Here is a 12,331-nt window from a genome sequence, read left to right as displayed (position 1 = left end):
GGCATCACTCAAAGCGGCGACGATTGCGAAGCGCGTTCACACGAATTTCTCCGGCAGCTGTCTGTACATATTGTCGCTGGGGATTCAGCGGTGTAACGCAGCTTCATTCATGGGCACCGTCGAAGGAGCGCAAATGTTTAATGAGCCGTTGTTAATGTAATGTTGTCTATTCTAAAGTTAAAACCCGTATGTTGAAATAAAGCGTAATGGGATACTACAAGAGGTAATCTAATTAACGTCTCTGTAAACTTGTACATCAACTTTCGTGTCCTATCTTCAGTCAAGCACGTTCTACCTGGGTTTGTTGAAATTTTAACAATGTAGCTCATTTAAGACTTTTAACTTTCTTTCGGTATATACGGATTAACAGGGATTGCAAACTTGTGCCCACGTTGCACAAAGCGCGGTACGTAATTACTTGAACCCGACACTCATGCACCTTTATAAAGGTGTTCTGCTACGAGTAGATGAGACCGATTCACGACATAAACGTACTACGTAGCTTGCTGGTTTACGGTATATTGTCTAAACTGAGGTCACAGTACACGTATTTGAAAGCTGAAACATTCTGTAACACTAATTGCATCGGCTGACACTGTGTCTTTCAGTACATGCATTTCAATTCTGAAACATTCTGTGACATTACAGAATCCGTTTTATTGTCTACGGGCACCAGCATACGGGTACGGTATAATCGACCATTACTGTAGGCATGCAAAATGCAGACATGCGATAGGCGCTTTATAACGAAGGTCAACTGCACTGTACGTACTCGTACCTATATTCGATCATGTGACAACTGACACAGTTTTAGAAAACATTAATCGAACAAAGCGTTAAGACCACCCTGATAATAAATAAGAGCTCTCCAACGCACTACCGCACATTGTTGCATGTGATATTGGCAATTAATTCCGTTCTCAAGACATACTTCTCTTTCATTTCGCTCTCGCCAAACTGCTTTTCGCGTAATTCCCAGAAGAGAAGCATGTACGTTACAGCAGCACTAATGATCTACAACATAGAAGAATATCTTACTTTATCAAATCTATCCATGAAGTTTCTGTCATCTAAAGCATTAATCTGAACTGTGCAGCGTGTGCTTCGTGCATCACTAACCGTAACGACGAACCCACGATCTATAACGATAGTTTTCAGCAAGGTCATTCCCACAGACTCGAACGTAAGACGGTGAAGATGAGCTGCAAATCGATGGCGCTGGTACTTATCCAGAAACTGGCTCCCAGGAGACTGGAGGAACTTTTGTAGCACTTTCTTTAAAGCGCCGGCCTAAGAGCGAACAGATTCCTTTTAGCGATATCAAGCTTTTTTGGTCACAGTGATTTCCCAAACTCTTTCGATCTGCAGGTTAATCGAAACTGTTTTATGTGTACTTCAGTATCGGTTTTCTATATGCATTCCTACAAGTTACCTGCTCCGCAAGATAGATCAGTGACCATGTCAGTAAAGTGATATCAATTAGTTCAGGTAGAAGTTCTAGCAAGCTCCGAGCCTCTTGCAACATAATCCGCTTTGCAATATTCATCAGTGTTGTCAGGGCATACATACATATTGCAAACAGTACCGGGGACACAACTCTGTCGAATCGAAACACCATTTCACCTAATGCAGCATGATCTTGTAGCAGATCCTCCAAGTAATTAGTGCTGCTGAAGCGTTCAGAAAAAGCTATGGATAAACCACCAAAACAGTAACCAACACTGAAACCTGCCACTGCAATGGTGTAGCGGGCAATATCGATACCAACAGTGTTTGCGAGCGCGCATAACTTAACATAGCATTTCAGTCGTTTTGTTACAGAATTACGCGTATTTACTACAACAGGTATGCAAAATTCTGCGCGTTCCAATCGTGTGACTTCTTCGAACACGCTTTTCACAGCCGTATAAATAATTCGCCCAGATGCCGCTACGATAAAAGTCATGGTGCACCATTTCCATGTTGCCGTGAGATGATGCCCGTATTTCAACTGTATCTGATGAACGAACTCTAGCCAATGATGCACAGTCGCCATGAGGTACATCGATCCAACAACAATAACGACAAAGGTCTGATAATAGACGAAGACATCGACGATTTGTTCAGCAGACCATGTGGTATCCTTCAACCTACTTAGGTTCCAGCAGAGAAGGTCGGTAGATTCAAGAATCTGTCCTATTAAGCAAAAAATTCCAAACAAACAGCAGAATATTTGGAAGCCTTTGCGGAACCTCGGAGCTGCAGTGGACATCGGGACTGATTGGCGAAAACTGCCAAATCCAAAAATATACATTACAAAAAACCAAGGGGCCACAACGGCCTCAAGATTGTTGGTTTTTACCATTGTCGTGTATTCTGAACGGTTTTTGCCGGAATTTTCCTTTTATAGGAATTATTCTGAACGGTAAAAACCGTTCAGAATAATCCCTGTAAAAGTCTGAAATGCCAGGTAATATTGCAATAGTTGCTCCGATGGTGCAAGGGAATGTTTGTTGCGATTACTTTAACAGGCATTGTTGGTGTCGTCAGCACACATTGGGAGAAGCCGTCAGTTGACGTAGTGGAGTCATATTTACCGCATGTTTATCCGATCGTTTACACAGTTTTTGCTATCACGAGCATTTCATATCCAGTAATTTACATTATGTCGGACTCCTGCACTAAAATTCTTTTAAATGTTTCGTCTACTTCTGTGTAACACTGTATCAGTAACGTCAAACACACATGAGTACTTTTTTCATAAGATTTCACAGTATGAATCTATTAGGTGAAAAGAAGTACTCCACAAACATCCTTTCGCCCCTGTTTTAACTCGATGCAGCCGTCTTTTCTATTTAGGAACTTTAAACTTTTGCATACAGTTATTTTGCTATCGGCTGATGTTTCTCTCAAATAGCGCAACCATTTTTATTCATCCACTCTTTTCAGCAGGCTAATTCACACCGCCGCGTAACTGAAACGCGCCACTGACTAAATACTTACTAATAATATTTGTAGCACCCAAAACCACCTACAGGTCGCGGCAATCACACTCAATGCGCGAAATAAATTACTGCCAACTCGTTCGGAGTACCCTCCGCCAACGGTCAACCTTCAAGAATTTGCCAGATCGGTACATATTCCAATATCTCAGTCAGTGCTTCAGCTGGTGATGCGGAACGCCGACCAAGGCAAGCAGTATGTGTTTATAATTCCCGGACGTGTCTCCCTAGAAAAGACGAATTGCTTCCACTGCTGTTGACCTTTCAGGGTTGAATTCGCAATTTTGGCTTGAAGTAACAGAATTAAGGAATCATATCTGAGCCGAAGCTGGACACAAAGACAAACCTCAATAAACGATTCCAAGGTCTTGTTATACAGTTTCTGAAATTCTGCTTTGATATTGCCCAAATCTTTTTCACATCGTCCAACAATGATGCGAATCAATTTATGGTCATTCGTTCCCAGTCCTTTCATGGACTTGTACAAACATTCCGCGAAGAATTCATGCCGGTTCTTTACGAATTTCACTTTAAACATAAACGTCAAACAATATCGTTAGTTCCAGAACTATGCTTGCGCTACACTATGTCAACGGTATCTTAAGGTTACCAATAGATAGCATCAGTGCTCGCAACTCGCCGTGCATGTTTTTTTTAATGGCTTCCTCGATGTCCTCGTTCGCCAGCTTTTCAAACTGACGGAACGTGATGAGCAGTTGCCGGTAGCTGCGAGACGAGAGGATCCTAGTAAAGGATGATTCAGCACCCGCCCAGTGGGTAGTTTCCGCTTGGTACAGTTCATCCGCGTCTTTATCGGCCAGCTCTAAATCCGGTGCTTGGTTTTCCTCGCGGTGAGCCGATAGTAAGGCCAATAGTAAATGCTCGAATTCTCCCTTGGTGTCGTGTCGGATTATAGATTCCAGTTCTTTGTGATACACTAATTATAAAGTAAACGAAAACTAAATTAAAAAAGCATGTTAATGGTACTATGTACAATATCATCAGTAATGGTAAACACGGTAATCGTACAAGTATAATAATTGGCGGAAATGGTCAGAAGCTCTTTGTTATTCCGACTGCACAGGATTTCTATGACGGTATCGTGATCCGTAAATGGTCCCTGCAGTTTTAAACTGGTCATGTACAATTTAAAATTCATGTACAATGTAAAATTACACACTGCCGAATATTAATTTCAGAAATCTCGAAGTATTGCATTAAAGTGTACTTTCTGTTGAGTACCTACACAAACAGCACTTCTGCTCATAACGGAAACGGATTTGTACGAGTATAAAAACAAACTGTTTCATAGCAGGCCGTGTGCACGCCGTTTCGTAGCACGCCATTCAACCAGACTATGGTTAAAAGCAGCGGAAATCCCTTCGGTAAGAAAACTGATACACGAAACCGCCAACGTAATACAGTAACGCGTTACAAAGGGATAACACAAAGCCCACGCTACAACATTACTTCACCTCTATATATTCACACAGAACATATTCATGTGTCAGCTTATTCAAACACCAACAAAAACTACATATTCCTTACCGACAAGGCATGATGCAATTCCCGGGCGTCATACTCAGCGGGTTCCAGCAACAGCGCCAACAGGGCTTGTTCGTAATGACCCATAATATTCAGTTCGTGCTTGATGGTGGATGCCAGCTCCTGTATTTACCGGGAACACATAGAGTGGGAGATTAGATCAAAAGCGCGCGCTTCCCAACAATTATTAGCACCATTGACATGCGATCGATAGACAACAATTCATCGTCATTGATTATTATTTATCGCACATTCTTATGCGAAAGCAATTACACGGGATTTATGTGCACACCTTGTTGTACAGTCGATGGTAGGCAGCCACGATAGAGCGACGCTGGCCGTTATTGTGCGATGTTAGGATGTCCATAACAACTTTATTTTTTGCTACTTCACAAAAATAGAATCAGGTTAGCATTACTGAAGAACGTTGATTATCGATCCCTGTTGCTACCAACTTATAAATCAAATATTTATGTAAAGCTGTATTTACGCATAATTACGCAAATATCAGTTGTGGTACAAACAAACATATACGAAAAACACCTTAATTTGCAAATAAATGTACTCAACATGTTATAGAAAAAACTGTGTACCCCATATAAACGGAAGTGCTCTGTTCGTGCCTCGTGGGTACACTACTGTTGGAAGTACAATATTTAAAATTCTTGACATCAGGTCAAGCTTTGAAATTATTCACATTCGCACTCTACTTGTTCATTGGTACAAAAATAATTATGTCGCGGCTGTGCTATCTCCGGAACCGTTCTGTTGCATTTTTTATGACCGGTATGATGATGATGAGGCGATATCGTCGACTGTCGAGTATCCCACCGTTAGATAAAAGGGAATTTTTAAATCCAAAACCAAAAAATTTAATAAAATCACTATTAGTTACTGTATGGTATGATTATTGGTATCCATTCTTAATTTACATGTACCAAAACTTCTGTGCACGGATACATTAAATTTTGAAACGCCGATAAAACATTGCCAGTCTGGTTGCAAAAACCGTGTATCACCATTTACAAGAAATTAAACTATAATAATATAAATTGACTTTCATCGGAAGAGAGATAAATTCTACTCATAATATTCTCCTCGTAATAAATAATCGGCGCAGATATGTTCCCATCAATTCCAATAACCGCATTTCATTTCATTGGTTAAAATTTTGACTTCAAATGAAATGTTGTACAGTATTCTGTAGTGTAACAGCTGGTACTGCGTTTAGAAAGCGTATACATAGTTTACGAGAAGTACAGCTGACCTTAAAGCCGATTAGTTAATTGCGCAGTGTCGCTTACCGAACCCTTTAAGCGCCTCATGGAGCGCCTTAGCCTCCGCTTCCGCATCGAAGAACGAACTGCCCACAATTGTCGGCACATCGGCCGGGCCTTCGAATTCCACCAGGAGATTCCTCCGACGCGTATCAGGGGAATCGGCAGCCATCTTCTTCAGTGCCGGACGGAGAATACTGGGCATTGATACCGGTTGATCTGCCGCCACGGCCACATATACAACTGCGCACCTTCCACTCTTGCGTGCTGTGGCGCTGCCGGGACAAATGGTAATAAGCACAATCCCTTTTTAAAGAGTAATTCGATTAGCCCTATAATGTGTCGACAATGTGGCGGAGTGTGCGCGGTGCGCGTTTAATAAATCTGTGGATGCCACGGATCAATATCCCGGCACCGTGCGCGGTGCTGTGTAAGTAGCTCTTCAAACAACAACTAACGACGGAAACGTTATACAAGGGGTACAAAAGAGCATGGCAGCGGCTTTTTCATCCTGGAGATCTCTCGAAATGTCCTCGCTATGTGGAAGAAAACCATCGGGATGACAATACATGTTCCCCAAGATGGACTAGTGCGGGAACATGGCTGCAGCGCGGCGTCTTGCGGTGTGATTTTGATCGATGTTTACGGTTTCGACCGACCGAGGTGGATTCTATTGTTGGGATTATTTGCGCATGAGATTGAGAATAACAAGCTTATTAAAGAGGAAATTTGCCTCTAACAACCTGTTAAGAGCTATTCAGGTAACTGCTCAACGCGGAGCCGAACGTCATGGTGATTTTATTTTCCGTCATAATTCCTGGAATCAGCCGACAAGAAAAATAAAACAACATTTAAATTTGTTGAAAAACTGCTTAGTCCAATCTTTTAAGCAGAATACAAAATATACTATCGCCACTATATTACGGTGGTCGGCACCTGGGCTAATGAAAAGCCGGAGTAGAAATAGATCGAAGTATTCGTACGTCATTATCGAGGCATCGCCGATAAGTATATATCGCCACACCAAACTGGACTGTCATGATTGTTTGTTCGGGCTTAATTCCTGCATCAAAATAAATGAATCAGCATCGGTACATTGTTATTAACACAATTTATCGTTGCGTGACATCGTCGCAATTTCATTTTGATAGTTACAAGGTCCTTTGGATATTTGCTTTTGACATGCCCGCGTTCTGCTGATTCGGCAGCTTAAATCGTTACTTCGCATGGGGCCTTAAGTTTTCCCCTCGTATAGTACGGGAAATTTCGTTTTCCCCCGCACATGTGCCGCTTAGTCGCTTACACGAATGCAACCTAAAGTTGGCTGCAGCAAAAAAACCGGTTTCTGGCCAACTCGGCATATATCCGGTTGCGCAACTGAACAAGAGAGCACAGACAACTCAGATAACGGCAAACGTGTTGCCGCAGCGCACGCGGCTTTAAGCTGCAGTCAGCTTTAAGCGTGTAAGCGACTAAGCGGCACATGTGCGGGGGAAAACAAAATTTCCCGTACTGTATGAGGGGAAAACTTAAGGCCCCATGCCAAGTACTGGACTTTCTGCATTTCTCTTGGTTTTGTTATTCAGGTCACATTCCGCAAATTCAAATTAAAACAATCTCATTTTTTTAAATGTCATTTTTAGTAGAGTATTTATGTACGTAGCATGCTTAAAAATATTTTATTGTGCAAAGGTCAAAGGACCTGGCCAAGCAAAATTAAGTTGTGACCACTCCGTCCGCAACCTTTCTCTCGGTTCACAACCTTCCGCACCACCTTCACTCCGTGCACTGATGCACTTTTTCCGACATGGTCTTTACTCTAGTAGCAGCCTTTACTGGCAAGCGCGAAACGGATTTATTTTTAGTTATTACTTAATTTCCACCACATCTGCTTGTTTGTAAATTATTTCGCTCCAAGTTCTGTAAACGATCTGCAAAACGAACGAATATGCTTATTCCAGTAAATAACACATAAGATGTCACTTTCGTTGTATCCGCAAGCATTTAATAGACGAAGAATTGAGCTTAGATGTGTAACATAATAATATTATTAAGTAATTTTTTAAAACTTTACCAAACGATGGTTCGGAAAATGAATCGCGAAGTGTTATCCGCTCCCACTCAGGAGAGAATGCGAACAGCGTAAAAACGAAAGGCAGTGTACGGCGTGAAGGGTACTAAAGGTTGCGCGCGCAAAAGGGAGTGCACCGTGTGTAAGGTTCTGATCACGAACTGAGTGGTCACCAAACTACTGTAAATTCTCAAAAATGACATTCACAATGCGTGCATTAAAAACCGAACGACTAAGAATATTAGAGCTGCAACTCTAATCTTCTTGGCTGGAACACGACGAAAAAGAACTATACCATCCGTATTGATTACAATTGACGGGCTCGTATGAGTAAATTTCGATGATGTCCTTCTCATGATTCATGCCCGCTTACTCACGTCGATCGCACAGTCAACAGGCATGCACTTTTGTCTCAAACAAGACTACGAACATTTTTGCCGGAAAACGTGCATTCCGTTGAAACTATGTAGGGTATATTTTATCGTTTCGATCTCAGACATGATGTCGAAGACGTTGATACAGAAAGTCGGAGACAATAATTAAACTGCCATGCCGCTTGATAGTGCTGTTTAACGAGAATCTAAATTCAGCGACCCTCACGCTCGTTTTCCTCACGGGAAGGTTTTTTGTTGCTACTTAATGCTTACTTGAGTTTCTGGCACTGATTTTGTTCGCCAAAGTTTTCAGCTATTAGCATACAAAGCTTAATCATTAGTTTTTTTAAGTTTATGGGATGCAATCTGTACTGCATGCGCCAAAATAAAATCTACTGAGCACTGAAGAATGGAAGACACATGCATCGCCTGCACGGAGCGTCTAGCCACCATTACGTTCAAAGCCTGTCATCACCGATTGTACTGTTCCGAATGCTTCCCTCGTCTACATCCCAAAGTCTGCCCGTTTCGCTGTCCAGGTCGTGAGACGGAAGACAGCACCGTCATTCAGCTTCGTCCGACAACGGTGTCCGACGCCGTATCCACGTACAATGCCGGGGAACTGCTCACCTACCCGTTTGGTTACACCTCTCCCCATCTGCCGCTCGAGGAAACACTACCCACGGATTACCTAGCGATGCGCGCCAAAGTCCAGGCCGTCCAGGCTGGGCGCCTGGACATCGCCGAAATCCACTCAGCACTCGGCGATCTAACTGTCAAGCAATACCATCTGGTCTTTGTGGAGCTGTACAAAGATCAAGATCTCCATCAAGTACTCAAAGCCATCGATCGCTGCAAATTCGAAACCATCGACATCACCCAGCGCGTTAAGGAAATGGTGGTCACCACCTTCACGTCGCCGTCGTACGGCGCCATTGCGGCACGCTCGGGATTGGCTGCGGTGGTGGACGTGTTGGCCGAACAGACCATTAGCAGAGTGACGAGATTGGGCGGGGCCTTATCACGACCGGTTCTAACGGCCATCCCTAATGTGGCCATGTTCGTCATCTTCAGCGGAGTGGAGATCTATCGTTGGAAAGTGGCGAAATCTGTTACAGGAAGAGAATGTATGAAGAACCTCGGTGAGCATTTTGTCGGATCCGTGTTCGGCGCGTTAGGGAGTTATGGCGCAGCTGTCCCCTGTGCAGCTGTGGGTGCGGCCATTGGGTCGGTAATTCCGGTTATCGGGACCGCGCTGGGTGGGACTATTGGTGCGATAATTGGTGCATTTCTGGGTGGGATAGCGATGGATGCTACCGCCCGTATGTTGTACCGAGATTTCATCCCGCGACAAAAACATGAGGAAAGAGAGACCGACCGACTGGGGCAGCGGCAAATGACCGCGGAAGAGATTGCTCAGCGAGCAGCGGAGAAATGTAATACGAATCTCCAGCTGGATAATTTTGCCGAGGCACAGACCAGATTTCGCCGTAAGCTGCTGGACAATCACCCGGATAAACATCCCGGGGCGACAGCCGAGGAGAGAGCACAGCTGACGGCGGAGACGCAGGATCTTCTGGCGTGCTGGCAGATTGTACGTCAGTATTATGCGGAAAGGGATGCTAATGAATTAAGCGGAGAAGGGTATATTCGCCTGTATGCGCTGAAGGTTTTTGAAGCCGCCACACAACAGTGGAAGACGGTGCGGACCTTTTTTGCCGATATCAGTGTAGGGCGAGATCTTGATCCGGACACCGAAAGGATTGAAGACACCTTTATTTACATTTGATGATAACAATTTATCAACCGAGATGCATACAGTTGATTTTTTCGATTACCTATGTACAGGGTTTCCTTAGAGTGAAACAAAATTTATTGGGCTCCAGTGCAGATTGCATCTACCATTCTGATTACTGGCATGGAAAATTTGCGGCTTATCGAGAATAGAATCTTGATTGTGTTAGTCTTTTATTGATATTGTTAACACGATTTGGCTTTTCCATGTTTTGTTTTCGTGAAAATCTTCTTCCTTTTTCATCTACTTTGAACCGGTTACAAACGTACAATGCAGAGTACATACGTACATACGTACATACGTACATACGTACATACGTACATACGTACATACGTACATACGTACGTACATACGTACATATCTTCAAAAATGTAATTTCAAGCACGTCCACTTATTAAAAGGTCACCACAATCAAGGTAATATATTAATGTATACTAATTGCTGGCAACTTTCCCGATCTTCCTTTGATTTTTAAAATCCAGACAAAGTATTTGTGCACATTGCTGGCGCTCAGGCAGAAAAGAACCGGATCCAGGATAATCTGCAATGCGTAAATGTTCACTTGCACTTTGTACAAGGCGGCAAATCTGGTTTGGGCATTGGGCACGAAGTCTACCAGAGTGTAATACACAATGCCCGGTATCCAGCATAGAGCGCAGCTACAGGTGTACAGCGTCAAAAGCACAAACAGACGCATCGTCGAATCCGAGCGATATCGTCCGGGAGTCGGGCGTGGATTGGCCGGTTCCATCCGCCGGCCAACCGTCAAGCGTTTGCGTCTTTGTACGAACTTCCACAGCAGAAACGGATAGCACGCTGGAACAGACATTTTGCCCACATCAAACAGCCAAATATTAACAAACATGGACCATTCGTACTGCGCTTGAGCGTTGAGTCGGCATCCTTTTTCCAGCGGCAAACGATGATACACTGCATCCAGTATGAGTCCCGGCAGTTGGATAACATGGACATAGGCCAGCATGCCTAGCGACAAATATACGGCCATGGCGAATTAGTGGTGTATGCGGTAGGATACTGGCCAAAAGAGTGCCCATCCGCGGTTGATGGTAATCAGCACGTGACTATGAACGGCCACCGGGAGAATTATGTAACGGCAGTACAAGAATAGCGTGCAAGCGTGACTGCCCAAAAACCAGTTTCCATAAGGGAGAACGATGATTGCCATCGTATGCTGCATGGCAAGAAACAGGATGTTGCTGCATGTCAGAACGATGATGTAGACGTTAAAAGGTGTCTGCATAGTTTTCTCTTTACAGAAGATACAGATCACTGCAGAATTGAGAATGAAAGCTGTTACGGTCATGCTGATCAGCGTGGAGGAGGATTCAGGTTCATAAGTCCTGTTTCCTGACTTTTCCGCTGACATCGTATAATTATTGTAGAAAACATTACGAGAATGATTGCTTGCCATTGCTCTGCAGGCTTGAATAACAATCGTAAACGATGTAACCCAAACTGCAGATATTCCTTCTGAGATCGGGAAATACAGTAGCATCGGAATGACCAGGCCTAGAGTAGGGATGGTAGAATATTAAAAATTCCGCTTACAAGATATCTAGCAAATAGAAAAAACGGTCACTGAAGCAACGACTTGCGAACAGCGTACGGCAGAAGATTTCCGTAAGTACAAACTATTCATGTGCGTTATAAGATTTTTATGTACAGAAATTCCCCGCTAGCATACTTCATCAATACTGAAGATTTTAAATATTGAATTCCAGCTTTAATGTCACCCACATTCCGCCAGTTGAGATGAGAACATTGGAAATATTGAAAGGATCGCGGTAGCCTCGTACGTTTCGTGTGCTAGGGTGCAATATAAACCAAAGGTCGTGTAAATTTCAAATTACACCCGCTGGTACTTGATATTTATGCATAGATATTTATATAATGAAATGCGTGTCACATGCCTCGTTAGCGCTCTGAAAAGAAGCATTCACTCAGCGAAAGGTGGCACCGTTAATTTTTCATTACGTTTGGTTGGTGTACCAAAAATTTTCCGTTCTGTGTGTACAATACATATGCCTATACATATATGTACAATACAATACATGATTATGTGAGAGTTTAACGTATTGCAACAGAATCATAACATTTGACACCATAGAAGTGTTATACGCACACCATTATGCAGGCTTCGTTTACGTATGGGTTCACGTGACGGTTTCTGGCTGGGAACCCCTTATCTGTTACAAAGAAGGAAGCTGTGAACGAATGGTTAACGATTAGCTTCTTGCACAATCTGTTTTCAAATTCTATTGTGCTCC

The 12,331-nt window shown here is 43.2% G+C and overlaps 2 protein-coding genes across 4 annotated transcripts; both read right to left on the bottom strand.

The window, feature by feature from the left end:
• Positions 1 to 876: 876 nt before the first annotated feature.
• On the bottom strand, positions 877 to 2,361 carry LOC129583486 (uncharacterized). The gene is made up of 3 exons (XM_055475280.1): positions 1,433 to 2,361; positions 1,120 to 1,290; positions 877 to 1,014 (listed from the first exon to the last, which is right to left on the bottom strand). The coding sequence occupies exons 1-3, from the start codon at positions 2,342 to 2,344 to the stop codon at positions 877 to 879; spliced, it is 1,221 nt and encodes a 406-aa protein (XP_055331255.1). The 5' UTR covers positions 2,345 to 2,361.
• A 24-nt stretch (positions 2,362 to 2,385) lies between these two features.
• On the bottom strand, positions 2,386 to 6,620 carry LOC129583205 (annexin A13-like). 3 transcript variants are annotated; one of them, XM_055474899.1, is made up of 8 exons: positions 6,547 to 6,620; positions 5,831 to 6,473; positions 4,819 to 4,910; positions 4,530 to 4,649; positions 4,011 to 4,101; positions 3,592 to 3,918; positions 3,328 to 3,509; positions 2,386 to 3,208 (listed from the first exon to the last, which is right to left on the bottom strand). In XM_055474899.1, the coding sequence occupies exons 2-8, from the start codon at positions 6,006 to 6,008 to the stop codon at positions 3,134 to 3,136; spliced, it is 1,065 nt and encodes a 354-aa protein (XP_055330874.1). In that variant the 5' UTR covers positions 6,009 to 6,473; positions 6,547 to 6,620; the 3' UTR covers positions 2,386 to 3,133. The 3 variants fall into 3 exon arrangements, with proteins under 3 accessions (XP_055330874.1, XP_055330872.1, XP_055330873.1); XM_055474897.1 differs by having other exon boundaries at positions 2,387 to 3,208; positions 4,819 to 4,913; XM_055474898.1 differs by lacking the exon at positions 6,547 to 6,620 and having other exon boundaries at positions 2,387 to 3,208; positions 4,819 to 4,913; positions 5,831 to 6,476.
• Between the last annotated feature and the right edge of the window lie 5,711 nt (positions 6,621 to 12,331).

Source organism: Paramacrobiotus metropolitanus, unplaced genomic scaffold, assembly GCF_019649055.1.
Source record: "Paramacrobiotus metropolitanus isolate TYO unplaced genomic scaffold, Prichtersi_v1.0 Parri_scaffold0000010, whole genome shotgun sequence".
Classification (NCBI taxonomy): Eukaryota; Metazoa; Tardigrada; class Eutardigrada; order Parachela; family Macrobiotidae; genus Paramacrobiotus; species Paramacrobiotus metropolitanus.
The sequence above is the reverse complement of the archived record's forward strand: the minus strand, read 5'-3'. Positions and strand labels throughout refer to the sequence as shown.

What these genes read in the sequence shown, in the direction of transcription:
- LOC129583486 (XM_055475280.1), bottom strand. Translation starts at nt 2,344, where the DNA reads ATGGTAAAAACCAACAATCTTGAGGCCGTTGTGGCCCCTTGGTTTTTT. An exon ending in TGATCTATCTTGCGGAGCAG is followed by an intron (nt 1,291 to 1,432) that starts GTAACTTGTAGG and finishes GTTCGCTCTTAG; the next exon opens with GCCGGCGCTTTAAAGAAAGT. An exon ending in ATCGTGGGTTCGTCGTTACG is followed by an intron (nt 1,015 to 1,119) that starts GTTAGTGATGCA and finishes TCTATGTTGTAG; the next exon opens with ATCATTAGTGCTGCTGTAAC.
- LOC129583205 (XM_055474897.1), bottom strand. Translation starts at nt 6,008, where the DNA reads ATGCCCAGTATTCTCCGTCCGGCACTGAAGAAGATGGCTGCCGATTCC. An exon ending in TGAGGCGCTTAAAGGGTTCG is followed by an intron (nt 4,914 to 5,830) that starts GTAAGCGACACT and finishes ATTTTTGTGAAG; the next exon opens with TAGCAAAAAATAAAGTTGTT. An exon ending in ACCATCGACTGTACAACAAG is followed by an intron (nt 4,650 to 4,818) that starts GTGTGCACATAA and finishes CGGTAAATACAG; the next exon opens with GAGCTGGCATCCACCATCAA.